The sequence below is a fragment of the Microchirus variegatus genome (genome assembly GCF_963457635.1).
Source record: "Microchirus variegatus genome assembly, chromosome: 11".
Classification (NCBI taxonomy): Eukaryota; Metazoa; Chordata; class Actinopteri; order Pleuronectiformes; family Soleidae; genus Microchirus; species Microchirus variegatus.
In genome coordinates this window covers 19314439-19333261 of record NC_139812.1, presented here as the reverse complement: position 1 = coordinate 19333261, position 18823 = coordinate 19314439, and the positions used below count along the sequence as shown (strand labels likewise).

At 39.7% G+C, this 18823-nt stretch overlaps 1 protein-coding gene across 2 annotated transcripts; it reads left to right on the top strand.

Annotated features, from left to right (window-relative positions):
- The first annotated feature begins 5397 nt into the window (after positions 1-5397).
- Positions 5398-18490, top strand: mapk8a (mitogen-activated protein kinase 8a). Of its 2 annotated transcripts, none has more exons than XM_083897872.1 (12): positions 5398-5528; positions 8720-8886; positions 9148-9277; positions 9369-9427; positions 9535-9673; positions 10978-11143; positions 11780-11851; positions 12811-12993; positions 13097-13221; positions 13326-13389; positions 14883-14960; positions 16595-18490. In XM_083897872.1, the coding sequence occupies exons 1-12, from the start codon at positions 5520-5522 to the stop codon at positions 16777-16779; spliced, it is 1377 nt and encodes a 458-aa protein (XP_083753998.1). In that variant the 5' UTR covers positions 5398-5519; the 3' UTR covers positions 16780-18490. The 2 variants fall into 2 exon arrangements, with proteins under 2 accessions (XP_083753998.1, XP_083753999.1); XM_083897873.1 differs by having other exon boundaries at positions 16590-16739.
- Positions 18491-18823: the final 333 nt, after the last annotated feature.

Sequence of the window (18823 nt, the reverse complement as noted above, 5' to 3'; positions counted from 1 at the left end):
TGAGAGATAGTTCTGAGTTCCTTTGTGCTGGACTCAGATTACATTTACCCTCCACAGTGTGTGAGTCTTTATGCTTCTCGCCCTTTTCTGCCCCTCCCGTTTCATAATAGGCTTTCATTTGACCCGTAGGTGGGTTCTGAGGGAGCTGTACTTCTGCCACCGAAGCAACTGTGTCATGATCCCACTCATTAGCTCATCGTGACACTCTGAGTGGACGAAAGGTAACGACGAGACGATGATGACAACCTGATCTTATATTGACCAGTGAGTGACAACGTTCAAAACCTATTTCTACTAACATTGAGGGAGCTTCTTATGAATGTCGGCGCTCAGATGAAAGTTTTGTTGAGTGATAAAGTTTGAGAAATAGTTTCCTGCAAGTTCCTGCACCTGAGTGCAGCGTTCTTTGGGTTTGATTCATCTTCACTTTTAAATTATTACAAAAGCTATTTTCTGATAAATGATAAAGACAAAGGGAAACTTTATTCCACTGGGTCTTTTTTGTGTGTGTCTCAGAGCAGTAACACAATAGTCTGCTCACAGTCAGACGACTGAACACTTAACCACTGCACTTCAGGCCTGATTAACTTAAACCCTTATCACTTAAACTGATGTTATCCTCATCTCATGACACCTAAATTGTCCACAGAGCACGAGCCGAGGCCTTGTGTGTTCACGAGATCAACATTGCAGCAACTACTTACCTATTAACTTACAATTTTATGGGTTCTTCTTAATTAAAATCATGGATTGAATGATGATATTGTTTTTGTTGTGATTTATATAGAGATTGAGTTGGAAACCTTAACCAGGTGGTCCCACTCTTTCGAGTTAAAAACATAAGTGGCAAAAAACATCATGCATGATATGAAAACCAGGATATAAGTTGCAATTATCATTGTTCCTGGATTTCTGGTGATATAAAGTGTGAGGTCCTGCGTACACTTTCTATAGATGTGTGTTTAACGTCTAATAATCTGATGCTTCCTCTCTTCACACACCAGTTGCTACTGCTCTTTTTTGGATTTAAAAAAAAAATTACACATTACATTTCCTCACGAATAGGTGTGAACGCATCTTCTGTTAGTGATATCTGGACTAAAAAAAAAAATGCAGGAACACGGCACTATTCTCTTCTCACCTCCCCCCCCCAGACAACAACTTATACAACAAACATCACATGATGCAGTCACAGACAGAGGAGAGGAGAAGCTGTCCTGTGTATTCCTGGAAATTCAGGGCAGCACAACACCTTCTCCTGGATCTAGGACTCTGTCTAGCAACCTTCTTTTCACCCATCCTCAAGGTGAAATGCTCACATGTTATGAAATACAACAGTATACTGGATGATGGATGGATGGATAGATGAGCAGATTGAGAAGCTGAAGCACATCACCTTTTTTTTTTTAAAGATGATGATTCTTATCCACACAGGCCTGACCAACCATGAAGGCTGTGCATTATGACTCTTAAATGTGAATGTTTAGTGCCCAAAGTGGACATATACAGTCACAACAGCTAAACAGAACACATACATCATGGCAAGAATGAAAACATCCACCTCAAAGCTGCCAAAACCAGGACAGTAAAGAATGGAGACACTACCTGGTAACATGTAACCTGTGTCTGATCCTCTGTGTTATCTTCAACGCTCCCACCACGGATCCAAAATAATCCTTGTGATCATGGCATTGCCGTCTTTTGACGTCCCCTCACTGAAGGCAGCTCCTCTCTGGCAGGTAAAGCATCAGTGACATGAACCATACATGGCTCCCCCACCAATCATCCATTCATCTGCTCTATTACCACCAGCACCACGCTGAAGATCTGAAACTTTTTCTTTTTTTTTTTCTTCTTCTCCCTCCCCCAGTAATTGGCGCTATTCCTAGAGTCTCGCCTTTAAACACTTAATTGGATTATTAGCCTCGCGGTTTGACAGCGACAGGTCAGAGCGACCAATAGCGGGGGTGGCGTGAGATCATCTACACCGATTAAACTAATCCGCCTGACGCCCAAAGGTGCGGTGGATCCTCGGCGGTTTGGTGCGCTAAAGAGAAGCCTGGGAAGGACGAACGACCTCGGCCAAAGCAGCGGACTGTAGCCTGCAGCTGCCGCAGCAGAGCTGCTCCCCCACAATGATCATAACACTGCGGTCTCTCTTCGAACAAGGGGTAAGGATGTGTAGTAGCCTCGTCTTGCTGCGGGAGTCGGTGCCGCTGCTGGGACGCTGATCCATGCCTCTTCTTCCCAGCAGCAGCAGCAGCAGCAGCAGTGGGTCTAGTGCGCGCAGCTTGTCCCTGCAGGCCCCGGGCTGTCTGCGCAGGGACAAGGATAAATAACAAGCATCCAAGGCTGTCAGGTGGCTGCAGGGGTGAATTGAAACTACTCAGCGCGAAGTTAACGTAATTGTAACCAGTCCGTGTTCAGTCACATGTCCTGCATGCAGTGCGTGGCCGCCGTGGTCTCGGTGTTGTAGCGTGCGTGGAGCTGAGCGACGAAGTCTGCAGAGCATACGACTGCCGTAGTATACAAATGAGTACACACTTTAATGTGGGCTGGAAATGTAGAGATTATCTATCTTTCTATCTATCTATCTATCTATCTATCTATCTATCTATCTATCTATCTATCTATCTATCTATCTATCTATCTATCTATCTATCTATCTATCTATCTATCTATCTATCTATCTATCTATTTTTATTGATGGCATGCCATTCAGGAAATTATTGATATTTAGAATTAAGAATATATGGAATGAAACTCTGAATATATGGAATGAAATTGTGAATATATGGAATGAAAGTCTGAATATATTGAATGAACTTCAATATATGGAATGGAAGTCTGAATATATGGAGGAAAGTCTGAATATATGGGATGCAACTTTGAATATATGGAACGAAAGTCTGAATATATGGAATGCAACTTTGAATATATGGAATGAAAGTCTGAATATATGGAATGAAAGTCTGAATAATATGGAATGCAACCTTGAATATATAGAATGAAAGTCTGAATAATATGGAATGCAACCTTGAATATATGGAAAGAAAGTCTGAATATCTGGAATGAAAGTCTGAATAATATGGAATGAAAGTCTTAATATATGCAACTTTGAATATATGGAACGAAAGTCTGATTTATATGGAACGAAAGTCTGATTTATATGGAATGCAACGTTGAATATATGGAATGAAAGTCTGAATATATGGAATGCAACTTTGAATTTATGGAATGAAAGTCTGAATATATGGAATGCAACTTTGAATATATGGAATGAAAGTCTGAATATATGGAATGAAAGTCTGAATATATGGAATGAAAGTCTGAATATATGGAATGAAAGTCTGAATAATATGGAATGCAACCTTGAATATATGGAAAGAAAGTCTGAATATATGGAATGAAACTCCGAATATATGGAATGAAACTTTGAATATGTGGAATGAAAGTCTGAATAATATGGAATGAAACTTTTAATATATGGAATGAAACTTGAATATCTGGAATGAAAGTCTGAATAATTTGGAATGAAAGACTGGATATATGGGATGCAACTTTGAATATATGGAATGAAAGTCTGAATATAAGAAATGAAAGTCTGAATATCTGGAATGAAAGTCTGAATATATGGAATGAAACTTTGTACATTTATATATATATATATATATATATATATATATATATACTCACACACACACATACACATATAGATAGAAGATATACATTGTTTTTAAATACTCTCATTTACAGTACACGTTTCAATTACATAAACACAAAGTGCTGCAAGGTTAAGATAAAATACATTTAATTGTTTTGAGAGGTGTTAATAAGATATACATATGCACGTATGCATGCGTAAACAAACATACACACATGCAAACACAAGACCACACAGGGAGTGAGATGATAAGAAGACAATAATAGCACAAAAACACAAGATACAAATGCAATAGTAGCGATATGGGAATAGTAAAACCCACATATAGTAAGAAGGTATATCACACTTACACTGACTAGACAATAACTGTGATTCTGTGTAATCATAGACCTGTTTTTGTTTCGCCATCATCATCACAAATGGATGTTGTTTTTGACACGGAGAATGTGCTTCACTGAGTGAATATGTCCTTTACTGTGAGACATTCAGCTGTCCTTCCACTTCCTCCTGCATGTGTGAAGGATTTTGCAGCAAGGGCAGTTTCTATAGGAGGCGGAAACATGCATCACCTTCCACTGCAAATTGTTTACAGTTATAAAATAGATGAGAATTGACCTTTTGACCCGAGACCTTATGATACATAAAACTATCAGCCATTCTTTATACCGCCAGAAAATATACAGGCTCAATCGCACAGGCTACAGAGCTGCATTAAAATTTGCTATAGATAGATCTGAGAGGAGCAACATAGAGCGATGGATTGTTTAATCTAAAATGTACAAAAAAGAAGAAAAACACAAACCCAATTCACACATTCAACATCATCTTTTAACTCATTTTATTTTTAAAACTTCAATACAAGAAAAGAGGATATACAGCAGTTTATATTAGCGTGCTCATTTAAAACTAATGATTAGTTAATGATACCTACAGTATCCTACACAGAGAACAAACCAGATAAATGTGAGGAGGCTATAATGTGAAATAAGTTTTAGCGTTCATAAAAAATTATTTCAAATCCAGGCTCAAAAGTAACCTGTTCAAAAAAACTATTTTCTGTAATTTCACTGTTCCACTTCCTGTTTACTGTGTCGTCCTGTTGTTTTATTGTTTGGTCTCTGTAAAGTGGCTCAAAAGGTGCTTATAAGTAAAATGCATTATTATTATCATTATTATTATTATTATTATCATAATTAAGTTAATCTTTTCTGCATACCCTATTGTAATAATAGCTCATGATGAGCAAGCATTAGCTAGTCTTTTTGTGTATTTTATTGCAACATTGACTTTTGATGACTGGTTATTCATTATGGTAAGTTACCAATAATGACTTTATCCTTTTTTTTGCACATACTTTTCTCACCATAACCTAAGATTCATATTTATTTTTTTGCATACCATATTGTATATTGTTATGTTATGTTATAATTGCACTGCATTAGTCAGTTGTTGACATTTCACAGAAATATAACATTATGTATCAAACATTATGCTTTTGTGGACATTTCCATGAGCAGATTTTCTCCATCTGGAGCATTTTGTGTTGACTGCGCCTGGTCGTCGAGGCGGAAGGAAGAAAGGAAGGAAGGAAGGAGGGATGGATGGAGGTGGTGGGTGTGTCTCAGTGGATGAGTGACGCGCTGCCTGGGACGCATGCCCCGTGCGCACTGCGCGTCCTGGCCTGTCAGTAGCTCCCAGATTGAAACGTAGGCGATTGAATTTGGTGAGGTCATGTATTTTAAGCCGCAAAACGGAATAAACCAGCGTTCACCGGCGGCATAAACAAACAGTCCGCTGCACCGGAGAGTCTCGCCGCCGATCGGAGCTCGGGTCGATCGCTTGTTTTGGGGATTTGATGACAGAGGTAAGATGAGGATCCGCACCTCTGCTCCTTCAGGCGTGCTCATTGTTTGGCCGTGGGGGAGGGTCGCGTGTCGCTGTGTACACGCTCATCTACCGACTGTTGTTGCTGAATAAGCCTTCATTTTCCTTCGTTTTTTTTGTTTGTTTTACCTTAAATCCAGAATACTCCCTTTAAATGTGCGTCATTTGGGCACAGTGTTCGCGCACAGAATCGAGGCGAGCGGCGTCACCGCAGACACGGAGTCAAGTGAACGCTGTGTTTGACGAGCAGACGGAGCAGAACAGGCCCCGTCATGTCACGACGCCGGTTTGTTGTTATCGCTGCTATAATGTGCAGTCAGTGCTCTCATTGTTGCGCGGTGCGCAGCTGCTCCTCCAGGCTGTGACATGCATGTGTTTCCTCTGGTGCAGCAGCAGCAGCAGCGGCAGCAGTAGACTGTGTTCTCCAATGCGGGAAACTGTGCCTCTGTCGCCGCTACTGTACCACAAGACGAGTGCAGGGGTCGAATGGCCAAGGTTAACAGTAACACACTGACATCTACGGGAAATAAATAGCGCCTCGGTAACGGTCCATGTGCACCGTGTTCACTATTAATCTGCAGTGTTTCCCCTGTATTCATCTATCATCTCTGTCTGATAATGTGCATGCATGTATGGACTGGAGCACATATGTTTGCTCATTCCTTTGCAGGATGTTTACTTATTTATGAGTAGACGATATTCGGAAAAAAAACCGTCCAATATCGTGACATATCGCGATGTATGTAGAGCTTGCAATTAATAGTTTGTATAAACTAGTAGTATATACTTAAGTGTGCAGTGTTAATGTACTTCTGTTTTGGGGCTGAAATGCATTATTTTCACTACATTTTTACAATTTCAACACTTTTTAAAAAAAACTCTTATTTGACAATAACTGTTATTTTTTCAATAATTTTAATGTGTTTTTTTAATAACGCATATTATATTAGTTTTCCATCTATTCTATTCTATATCCTCTAAAAATGTACCTCTATTCTACACAGACTGTTCAAATAAATACACAAATCTGAAAGCAATTGGATTTAGGCTATTGTATTGGGAGCAAATTATAAAATATGAACTCAACCAAAACAATGATCTAGTTGTTGGCCAAACAAAACTACATTCTACATTTACTTTTATTCAAGCAGTCATGTCCTGCATTTATATGCGTACTGTATATCTTCCATGATATGATGCACATGATCTTATTCATATTCGGGCCAAAAAGAATCTTATTGCAACTATTTTGACTGGAATTGCGAGTACAATATGATTTGCTATGAGAGGGGAAATGGTATTTTTTATATTAGTATTCTCATTTTCCTTTGAATAACATATTTAAGATGATTACTGGGTGAAAGAAAGGTGTTTCTTTCAGTCTGTAGAATGCAATCTTAATCTAAGATTGTTCATTTGACTCAAATCTTGGCTTTAAGAAATATTGCAGAGTAATTGCAATAGGCCATATTGAGATTTTGACTAATTGTTGAGCCCTAATTCATAGATTAGACTATGTCACATATGTGTATTGCTGGGATGCTATACTGTATTTCCTAATCTGCTGGTGAGTGTGCACGCATGCATGCAGCGTTTATGGATCCGTCACAGCAGTAAAACCAGTTAGTGGTCTTAATGTGGTGGCTTGCTGATAATTACACATATCACTGACACACACTTTTACGGTGTAACACTTCTGGCTGTGCATGTTTTCAATGTTTTTGCCTCAGTTTTTCTGAAATGTTTCTGTGTGTGTGTGTGTGTGTTTAGTGTAAATGATCCGAATTGACCTTTAAGCTTGTGGTTTGGAAGCCGTTCATTTGATCTTTACACACACAGAGAGAGAGAGAGAGAGAGAGGAACACAGCTTGTGCAGAGAAAACAGTAGTTAAATCATTAGAGGGGGTTGTGTATTCCAGGAATGTCCTTGCAAAAAAAAAAAATGTACCTGAAAGTACTAGAACTCTGCTCCTGCGCCTTCAAATCTATATATTCACGAGAGACATCCTGGCTGCTGCATGAAACCGCTTGTGCTATGTGGCTGCTGCATCGTCTCTAAATACTGTAGCTGACACATAACTGCAATCTAGTGGTGTGTGTAATTGATTTTGAGGGATTTGTCCATGTTGCAGTTATCTGTAAGCATCAATAAGTGTTGTTTTACAGCAGGCTCATTAATATTAACACTGCACACAGAACTGAGTAGAAATTAATAAAAAAAAAAAGAAAAAAATATCCGCTTGAGTGCTGACCTCACCTGAATTATTCTCATTTACTTGACTGCCGCCATTAAAACAAACCTAAAATGACCACGCAGATAACTATACGCCGCTGACTGAGTGCTGCGCTCGCTAATTGCGATGTCATTCAACATTCATAAGCCAGACGCGTGTCATTGTCTTCCTGTCGAAGGCACAGAAAAGGAGCCGCATGTCTATTTTCATGTTGCGAGGGTAGGCGGATGTCACGTACGTCGCCGTGACGTCGGCGGAACAGAAGGAGGGCTGACTCATTTTATTCCGGCAGTCACATCCCTCATATGGACTGTGTGTGTGTGTGTGTCTAGCGGAAGAATGCGGAGGGTGATTATGGTGCTTATGTAAGGATGGAATAAAAGAAAGCGGAAGTGAACGGTTAGTTTTCTCCAGTGATGGTTTTGAATGATGTTGGGAAAAAAAAAAAAAATGAGCATCTCTTGTTTTGTGAATCATCTGGGGCTTAAGTGCCTCTTGGTGCAGCTTCTCCCCCCATTAGCACGTGGTTTTCAGTAAACCTTTGGTGTAGAACTGGACTGCAGTTCTGGGCCACGGTCCAAACTCAAAAGGAATTATCACTGGGCTTAATTTCCCAGAGTGACAGTGCCACTCTGAGAATCAGGTTTCATATGATGAAGTGGTAGACCTCCCTGAGGCCTGCTGTCCTGCCACCCCAGCTGATGATATCAAATCTTCCATCCCAGTGTGCGCTTGCTGAGTCGCTGAGATAAGGAACTGCAGTGCTTGCCACAAGTGTGGAATTCAGCGGTGCATTTTCTCCGTCGCTCCTTATCTGCTTTCTTGGGGGAGCGAGCGGGGTTTCCAGTTTGACTTTTACAATTCTCACGCTGTTCTGCTCACCGGCGTTTGTGGACCTGTTCCTATTTCAACTCTGCTTGTGTGTCTGTGTTCACAGAGGACATTTTTGGATGCACAGAGAGCAGCAATTGAAGAATTCGCCATGAACAAAAACAAGCGAGAGAGGGAATTCTACAGCCTCGATGTTGGAGATTCAACATTCACGGTACTGAAGCGATACCAGAATCTGAGACCCATCGGCTCAGGAGCGCAGGGAATCGTCTGGTGAGTTTTATCTTTACGAACATTTAATTTAACATCAACTCAAAAAATTACGCCATAAATCACTGTTAACGGTAGGTTTTCAAAGTTTACTTTTCTCTCAAGGAAGTTCAGCTTAGTGTGAAGTATTGATCGCAAAAACAAGGACAAGCTACATGATATTGATATTTGAATATTGAAGTGAAGTACTGTGTATATATAGATTTAGATACATCCACTGCCTCATTTGACACCGCAGTGTGACATTTTTTTTTTGTTCCCCAGCTCTGCTTATGACCAGGTCCTCGAGCGAAATGTCGCCATCAAGAAGCTGAGTCGGCCTTTTCAAAATCAAACCCACGCCAAGAGGGCGTACAGAGAGCTCGTCCTCATGAAATATGTCAATCACAAAAACGTGAGTATGCAAAAATCACTTCCCACTTCAGTCATTGAACGTTGTATTTTGTAATGTAAATAACATGCTTCGTGTCATTTTATACCCACAGATCATTGGCCTATTAAATGTATTTACACCACAAAAATCATTAGAGGAATTTCAAGATGTGTAAGTAGTACGGATGTGTGCATGTGTGTGTTCATTCATTCAAATCTTTTATGACTCTATGCGGTGGTTTGCGTTCGCTCAAAAGCTCCATGTGTCGTCTCTGTCAGATACTTGGTGATGGAGCTGATGGATGCCAACCTGTGCCAGGTCATTCAGATGGAGCTGGACCACGAGAGGCTCTCTTATCTACTCTATCAGATGCTGTGTGGTATCAAGCACCTCCACGCTGCCGGTATCATTCACAGGGTATGTGCTGTATGAGACTAATGCCAGTCCTGTGTCACTAAGAGGAACGGTTAAACCAGCCATGTTATTTGACTCTAAAGTAGAAGGTCAAATGGTCAGCTTGCACACAGTTATAGGCTGAATATACACTACCGTTCAAAAGTTTGGGGTCACTTAGGAGCTGCAAACGTCTGGTTTTTAATAGAATATGTACATAGGTGTATAGAGGCCCATTTCCAGGAACCATCTCTCCAGTTTTCTAGTGGTACCTTGTGTTTGCTAATCGCGTTAGAAGGCTATTGGATGATTAGAAATCCCTTGAAAACCCTTGTGCAATGATGTTAGCACAGCTGAAAACGGTTTTGCTGGTTCTTTGACGAAAGCAAAGTTTGAAGGGCAAAATATTATTTTGAATAAAAATCATTATTTCTAATCTTGTCAATGTCTTGACTATATTTTCCATTCATTTTGCAACTCTTTTGATGAATAAAAGTGTGACTCTTAACGGAAAACTTGGAAAAATTGTATAGGTGACCCCAAATTTTTGTAACAACGGTAGTGTAATACTTTAATAACCAGCAGAACTTTCAAAAAATACAGTGATGTTGATAAACGTTATTATTTTCGTAATTTCTGATTGGAAAAGTTACATTTAAAGCAAGTAAGCAACATTTCTGAGTAGGGATGTGAATCTTTGGGTGGCTCACGATTTGATTCCGATTCTTAGAGTCACGATTCGATTCATACGAGTCTCGATCCAAAAATGTATACAATGCATAGAGTGTTAAGGCAAATTATGCCATCAAAACAATACAGTTTGAATAAAATAATGTGATCACACAAAGGCAAACTTAAGACAAAAGTTGACATTTATTCATTCAAAACAAATAAAAACTTACTTGCTGTACAAAAAAATTAATTAAAACTTAGGCTAGCTGCCTTTTTCTCCCAGAAGTTACAAAAATAAACTGTACACAAATAACACAAACTGGTGTTTTTTTCCCATTTTTCAAAAATCGAATTTTGAAGTTTATGAATAGATTCAGAAGTGTGGATGATTAGAATCGCGTTTCCTATGTGAATCGATTTTTTCCCCCCACCCCTATTTCTGAGTCTTTACATAGTCTGATAGGACAGATTATTGTACATCTACCATATGTATATAGGCTTTACCATATGGGTGAAATCAGGTGTAGAATTAATGCACTTCATCTTGAATAGGAACGCTTTAAATAGAAAAAAAAAATATATATTCCACCTATCAAGGAAATGACAGTGTTCCAGATGTTGTAATGTGGGTCCGTCTTGTGTTTTGGTTTGTGCAGGACCTTAAACCCAGTAACATAGTTGTCAAGTCAGATTGCACTCTGAAGATTTTGGACTTTGGCTTGGCTCGGACGGCCGCCACCGGCCTTCTGATGACACCGTATGTGGTCACGCGCTACTACAGAGCACCTGAGGTTATCCTGGGCATGGGCTATCAAGCCAACGGTGAGTTTTAGTCGATAAGATGTATACTATTTACTGCCATGCTGTCAAAACTTTAAAACATCATTGAGGACCCTGAAGATGAACGTTGATTCTGTTGAAGCTGCTTTTGTACATAATGGGAATGTGTTGTGGTAAGAAAAATGTTCACTAACCTGCCCTCTACTTGCAACTAACCTGTTGTTGTGCATTCCTCTCACCTTTTTTTTATATTGGCTTTGTTCACCATGTTCCACATCACTAGTGGACATATGGTCTGTGGGCTGCATACTGGCAGAAATGGTTCGTCATAAAATCCTCTTCCCGGGAAGGGACTGTATCCTTGGGTCTTTTGAATGCTCCGTCACGCTGTTTTTGCTCGCCCTGGTCAGTTTTTTAGCTTGAATGTAATAGTTGTGGGGAATCGTTGATTCGTTCATGCATCACTTTTCATTTTCATCCACTCAACTTCATCTCATACTTGTCTGATGCATGGTCTCCATGTGCATTTCCACGCATGACACCGTCTTCTCGAAGTCTGTGTATCATCATTTTTGTTGTGTTGTCTGTATTTTATTTTATTTTTTACCTTCTCATCATTTTTGTTTGCATGTCCCCCTCCCTCTCCCTCCCTCCCTGTCATCTAATGTCTACCTCCAGTGGACGTATGGTCAGTGGGCTGCATTGTGGCTGAGATGATCAGGGGAAGTGTGTTGTTTCCCGGCACTGATCGTATCCTTCCCCATTGTTGGTTGATCCATCATCACTTCATTCTGTGTGAAGAGATCCAACGCCATCCTTGGTTTGCTTTTCCATTCACGAGCTTTACAACGTGACGTCCCATCATCTCCAAAAAAAAAAGGGCAGTGACTGCAAGATTGGTGTGTGAGATTATGTTGGAAAGGAGTGAGTGGGTGCAGCACTGTAGGTTTGAAGCTTTTTTCGTTATTAAAACAAGATTTCTGATTGTTTTAGCTTCTTAAAGGTGCATTATGTAATAAGTCTAAATCAACTGGTCATAAAATCCTCCTAATATGTCACAGAGACTCAGGAATAATGTTCATATAACAAACTGAACTCACCAACAACAAAAGTACAGCCAAAATATTTGCATTCAAAAAAATATTTTGCAGACTGCAAATCATGTTTTGGCATGTGGCGCCACCTATCGCCATCTACCAATCATTGCAGTCAGTAGAGTCTCAGCTACCGAGCAACCACCGGTTGCCAGTTACGCCAGAAAACGAAACCTAAAAGACCTCCGTATTTTGAATTTGAATGTAGTAACCGTTTGTGGCCACACTCTTACATATGGCACCTTTAAATGTGAATATTCTCTTCGTTCCTTTGCTCCACATAACAAAGAAATCATTGAAACTGAATCATTTTGGTTTGTGGACAAAACAAGACATTAGAGAACATCGTCATTTCCAGGTTTGACGAACACTGATCAATGTTTTTAAAATTGTTCTGACATTTTACGGACCAAACGATTAATCGATTATGGAAATAATCGTTAATTGCAGCTCTAGTGAGTACGTAGACTATATAATTAAAGCTGTGTGATAAAGGCCACTGACCTAATGATGTGCTGAAGACTGTAGAAGTAACATTCAGTATATATATATATATATATATTTGTATGTGTCTGTGTATGTGTGTGGTTGGTTTCCTTAACATTCTCACTGCAGACATTGACCAGTGGAACAAGGTAATTGAGCAGCTCGGCACACCTACCCAGGATTTCCTAATGAAGCTGAATCAGTCCGTAAGAACCTACGTAGAGAACCGACCACGCTACGCTGGATACACTTTTGAGAAGCTCTTCCCAGACGTGCTGTTCCCCGCCGACTCCGACCACAACAAACTGAAAGGTTATATTTGTTTTGATTACATCGCTAAGCTAAATGACTCAAGAACACCGAAGTGCATTTTGCGTCTTTTTGCAGTGATTAATGGTCTGTTCCGTCCCCATAGCGAGCCAAGCGAGAGATCTCTTATCCAAGATGTTAGTGATCGATGCCTCCAAACGGATCTCTGTAGACGAGGCGCTGCAGCACCCCTACATCAATGTGTGGTATGACCCAGCAGAAGTAGAAGCGGTAAGTGGATCTCTCGATTCGGACCACCTGACCCTTTTAAATACTTGGATGTTGTTGAAATTAAACACAGACGCGTCATTTAAGCCACGTTCTCTTGCTTTTAGCCGCCGCCGAAGATCCCAGACAGACAGTTGGAAGAGAGGGAACACACCGTGGAAGAGTGGAAAGGTAAGATGACACCGCAAGGATTCTGAACATGTTACTTTTCACTGACAAATTCAGCCAGGGTGTGAATTAACTCTGTGTAAGCCCAGTGCTAGGATGAGTTACTTATTGATTGATAAATACATTGTGAATATGGATATAAAGCTGGATATTCACAATCATTTACTAGGGATAGAATGATACCACTTTTTTTGTGTCCGATACCGATATCACAAACTCAAGTATCTACTGATACTGATATTTGTGTGAGAGATAGTCATTATACACCATTTCAAAGACCTAATTCTCCAACTATGTAACAAATCCCAAAAAATAAATACACAATAGACAAAACATGACTCGGCGAAAATTCGTTTATTGGTTTGTATTTACATTTTTACAGTTTGTGCATAGTGACGCATACATAAATACATAAAATAAATGTATGCATTGTATCAAATTTTACATTTTTATCCATCCATGATCCGGGTATTTTGACCGATACTGATTCCCATCTCTATAATTTACCACAAAAATAATGTAATTGGTCAAAAGTTCATGCAGATAAATTTTGATTTAAAGTAAATATTATTATTATTGTGCAATAATCACATCAATTGTTTTCTATAGCACCGTTTTAAAACACAGTTTACAGGTTCATGTAAAAAATGCAAAATACAGCAATGAAATCAACAATACGATGAATAAACAAGTATCTTAATATAGCGTAAGATGCAATAATTTACCACATTTATTATGTTTTTTGTTGTTGTTGCTGGTATTGTCTAACTGATATTGTCTGTAATGTTTATTATATGTTTTATTTTACTTTATTACCCTTATTCCCACAGATGCAATTGAGCTATTTAGCTACCTCTGGTATAGACCCAGTTCTGTACATGGTCCCTGTCAACAATACTGTATACTATTATGACTTTGTACTATAATTATTAACATTTTGGCCTGTGCAAACCAAATGAGTTTAGAATTAAATGCAATTATTAGCTGGTCATGTTCTATGCAAAGTTAATCAGGAGTGACATAATAATTTCCTGTTGCCCACGGGACGTCCAGTAAATGTCTGCACTGTACTGAAACGGCGCAGTCGGTCGTTTTTATCCGTCCGTATCCCCACCACATTTTACCAGGGGACGACTTGTGTGACCATGTCGTTTTTTTTAAAACCTCGCCTCTAACGTATTCCGCCGGGGAATCTGATTCTGTGGAGCACGCGAGGACTCGCATTTGTGGGTGAAATATCACTTTCAGTTGGGCAACGCGATGAGCTCATCCTTGACCAGGTGCCAGGTGATAATGACCCCCTCATTCATTTTTAGAAGGGTCACACAAGCACAGCCTGTCCAAACAAGAAATATGATGCTTGGACTGTACAGTATGCAATACACTCTGACCGTAGAGAAAAAAGTTGATCGCATACTGCACATTAATATATATGCATACATACATCAGTAATCTCCCCTGCCCGATATAACCTCCCTCTGTTCTTTTATCTGCAGATCTAATTTATAAGGAAGTGAGTGATTTGGAGGAGTGGACAAAAAATGGAGTGATAAGAGGCCAGCCACCTCCTCTAGGTGAGTAATCATTATAATGAGATAACGAGGAGGTAGAAAGGATGGATTGCACTGAATCAGGGCCATTTCTATTCAAAAGAGACACACAATGGCGACCGTTCTTCCAACAATATGTATAAAGCAGTGACATCTAAAGGTGACACCGAAGATTTGAGGATTCCACCACTTGGATTGCTCAGTAAGCTTCTGCTTCAAAACTCGGGATGCTTGCCCATGCTGGTTTTTTTTTTAACGCACGTGTGTTGCTGTTGAAACACGACGCCGTATACAGTAAAGGCCACATTGTACTTCTCCGACTGCGTAATGCGTTATCCGACTGCGTAACCACGGAGACCTCTCGAGCCTTCATACTGCAATTTCCCGCCCGATCAGTAGGGGTCGCTACGCAAGGTTGTTGTGCTGTTGGCTACAGTGAGCAATGTTGTCCGAGAGAGAAAGACTGTTGTCGTTGTTGAAACAGTGGCCGTTTGTCACTTTTCTGTGTCACGGAACGCAGTTTTAAGATAATTTGAGGCGAGAATTTGGCCATTTAGAGTCTAAACATGTGGTTTGTGTGTTAAGATATGACGTATTTATAGTTTGGCAGCGACGCTGTCGGCGGTGATCAGCTCAGCCTCTATGGACGCTCGGTGCACACTGTGGCCGGCACAGAGTAGCTAAGCTCGGCCTGTCCTGAGGACCAATCGCAGCCCTTGCCGTTTCCGTTGTCCCTTGACGGAGTGACTGACACTTAAAAAATATTTTGTGCAGTCGGAGACGACGCCGAGGCTCTCCGACAGGCTCTGCGTAACCTACGTAGAGCACTTCACGCAGGACTATAAATTGGGCTTAACAAGGCTCTTCTTTAAAATACATATAAAGTGATTTTTTTTTAATACCTTTTTGTCAATAAACCTGCATACAAGTCATACAATGTTGTCTATATTAGAGCTGAAACAATGACTCGATTAATCATCAACTGTTTTGATCATCAATGAATCGGTTTGAAGCTTTTTTCATGATTAAAACAAGATTTCTGATCGTTTTAGCTTCTTAAATGTGAATATTTTCTTCGTTTCTTTGCTCCAAATAACAAAGAAATCATTAAGAACTGAATAATTTTGGTTTGTGGACAAAACAAGACATTAGAGAACGTCGTCATTTCCAGGTTTGACGAACACTGATCAACATTTTTTAACGTCTTCTGACATTTTTTGGACCAAACGATTACTCGATTCATCTTGAAAATAATCGACCGATTAATCGATTATGAAAATATTCATCGTTGGTTGCAGCTCGAGTCTGTTTCGCTCTGAGAGAACGGAATGTCCGTATAGGGTTTTCTCCACGCCCAGCTTTGAAAAACATGCAGCTTAATTTGTGACGTCACTCAGTCAACCTCAATTATAACACATTTTTATTCTCAAAGCAGCTTTCTTCAACTTTATTCATAATGTGAATTTTTCACAAACATGGCTTTAAATTATTGCAACTATGAATCCCTATCACCCAGTTTAAACCTCTTCTTTTCATCTGCAAATATTTACACTTCAAACAATTCAAAGCATCGGTGACTCTTCGGATAGCGTCGGAATCCCGTGTATTTCAATGAAACATATATTTTTATGCGTTTCCGTGTGTTTTTCGCAGCACAGGTGCAGCAGTGATCGATAGCCCCCCTCAGCCCGCGTCCTCCTCCTCCTCCTCCTCTTCGGCCAATGACGTCTCGTCCATGTCTACGGAGCCCACAGACCCCTGCAGCGACCCCACCATGACCTCTGAAACGGACAGCAGTTTGGATGGCCATACTTCTCTGGGTGCTCTGGCCTGCTGTAGATAACAAACACACACACACACACACACACACACACAAACACACACACACCCATACCTTTCCTCATCAGAGCATATGATGGGAGAGGTTTCTGGACGATGGAACATTTTTAATGTTAGTTTGTAGAGCATCGCTTTTAATGTACAGTTTGTTTTTATTTCTCCTCCCTCTTCACTGCTGTAAATGACTGTGGTTTGAAAATGTATTATTATTATTATTATTATTATGACTGTATTTTTGCTGCAAAGATCTGTGATGTACGTTATGAAAGAGAGGGCTTTGAGTGTACTTTACATTTGCTGTTTTTAGCTGCTGCTGTTAGCACTGCAATATTACGTTGCGTATATTTTGGGGAATTTTTGTTTATTTGGCTTTTTTTTTTGTATTATTTTTGGGACATTTGAATGATTCTACACTAGTTCTTCAGAATTAGACTATAGCACATGTTTATCTTTGGTCCTAATGCAAATAGATGGTTTTATTTTGACATCAGTTCTCATCTTTCTTGTAGAAAGCATCCAAAATTAACTTATTTCTTAGTATTAAGTCATAACTGATTGTGTGTATCCTGACAAGCAGACAAATGGCCTGTTGCCCTGATACATTATTTCTTTATTTTTTTTTTTATGATGATGTACTGTATTTGAAATGTATTTATTTACTTCAGTTGGAATTATCGGTGAATGGGGTGAATGTAAGTCAACAGAAATGTGGTATTGTAAAGGAGCCAGTGATTACCGTTAGCCGCTGTAACAACTTCATATTTTAGCGAGCACGCTAACATACGAGAACTTTATTTGGGGTCTAAATGAATCACTTTGACTTTTTTTGGCAGGTTTTCGCAGACATTATTGTTAGCTGTCGGATATTTCAGATATTTGATTTAAGTGCTCTTACTCAGTTCAGTGATTTTTCAGTCCTCTCCCCGTGGCAGGTGCTCCTCGCGTCTGTGGTGCGTCTTTGAGTTCTACCTCACATGTTACTACACACAAACACACACGGAAAACACATCATTTGAAAGAAATGTGAAAAAAAAAAATACCTGTAATTTGTGTTATTTATGTATTTATTTCAAGCTAGGAGGCATCTATTGTTTGTAATGTACATTTCATTCAGAAGTACTATTTATATGCATCTTGTTCTTTTTTTTCTCTCTCGTTTTCTGTGCAATATAATTCATAGATTAGTATACTTGGTAATCGAGCTGTACATTTTAATGTAGATGTATGCATTTTTCTGAGAATCAGGAAACAGGCGTTTGCTACCTGCCATGATAACCTTTGGATGTAACTGATGGCTCAAATTTGCCCTGTTCAAGGTTGGGCAGTCCAGGCAGTAACCCCTAGCATCATCTCCCAGAATGCTCTTTGGGGAATGTGACGCATGTCCTGACCCATTCTGTATCACATTTCAAAAAAAAAAGAAAAAAAAAAAAGTGGCTTCCTGTTGTTGAGGTTGTTCTCTCCCCCTCCATCTTCTCAAAATTAGAAAAGTTAGAATAGACCACGCATGAGTTTTCTCAGCGCAAATCTGGGCTTTAGTGCATGTTACATTTAAAAGGACAGAAAGAAAAGCCATTCAGCACTATGGGGATGATGTTGCAGTCTTCTGATGAGTTAGCCAAATACTGAGAGCAAAGAATAAATCTGTTGTTGTGTCTGTAGTAAGGCCCGATGTCTGTATGTTAGCCTTTGGATTTGAAACTGCCTCACGAACAGATCAGTTATCTACATCCAAAATGGAAACTGTCTCCAATACGTACAACTCAAGCAAATAAAAGAGTTGAATTTTAATGTCTCGTATCATTCTGCCTTTTGGGTATCAAGAGTTCTTAAGAGACAACAGACGATGTATAAGAAAAGTACCTCATGTCATTAGTAAGGGTTCTTCTGGTATCTTACACAGGAATTTAGTCAATAAATAATCACCTACATGACCTATGGAATATAATTGCTAGGAAGTTTGTGGAATGATGAAATGAGAAGTGCTTGGTCCAGAGGAGTTCTCGTTTGGCACTGGCATTGGTCAGTGTAGGCACAAGATGTCAAAT

Excerpts from the sequence above, each read along its gene's own strand:
- mapk8a (XM_083897872.1), top strand. Across the intron at positions 11,144-11,779 it reads CATGGGCTATCAAGCCAACG|TGGACGTATGGTCAGTGGGC; the intron begins GTGAGTTTTAGT and ends GTCTACCTCCAG. Across the intron at positions 13,222-13,325 it reads ACCCAGCAGAAGTAGAAGCG|CCGCCGCCGAAGATCCCAGA; the intron begins GTAAGTGGATCT and ends TCTTGCTTTTAG.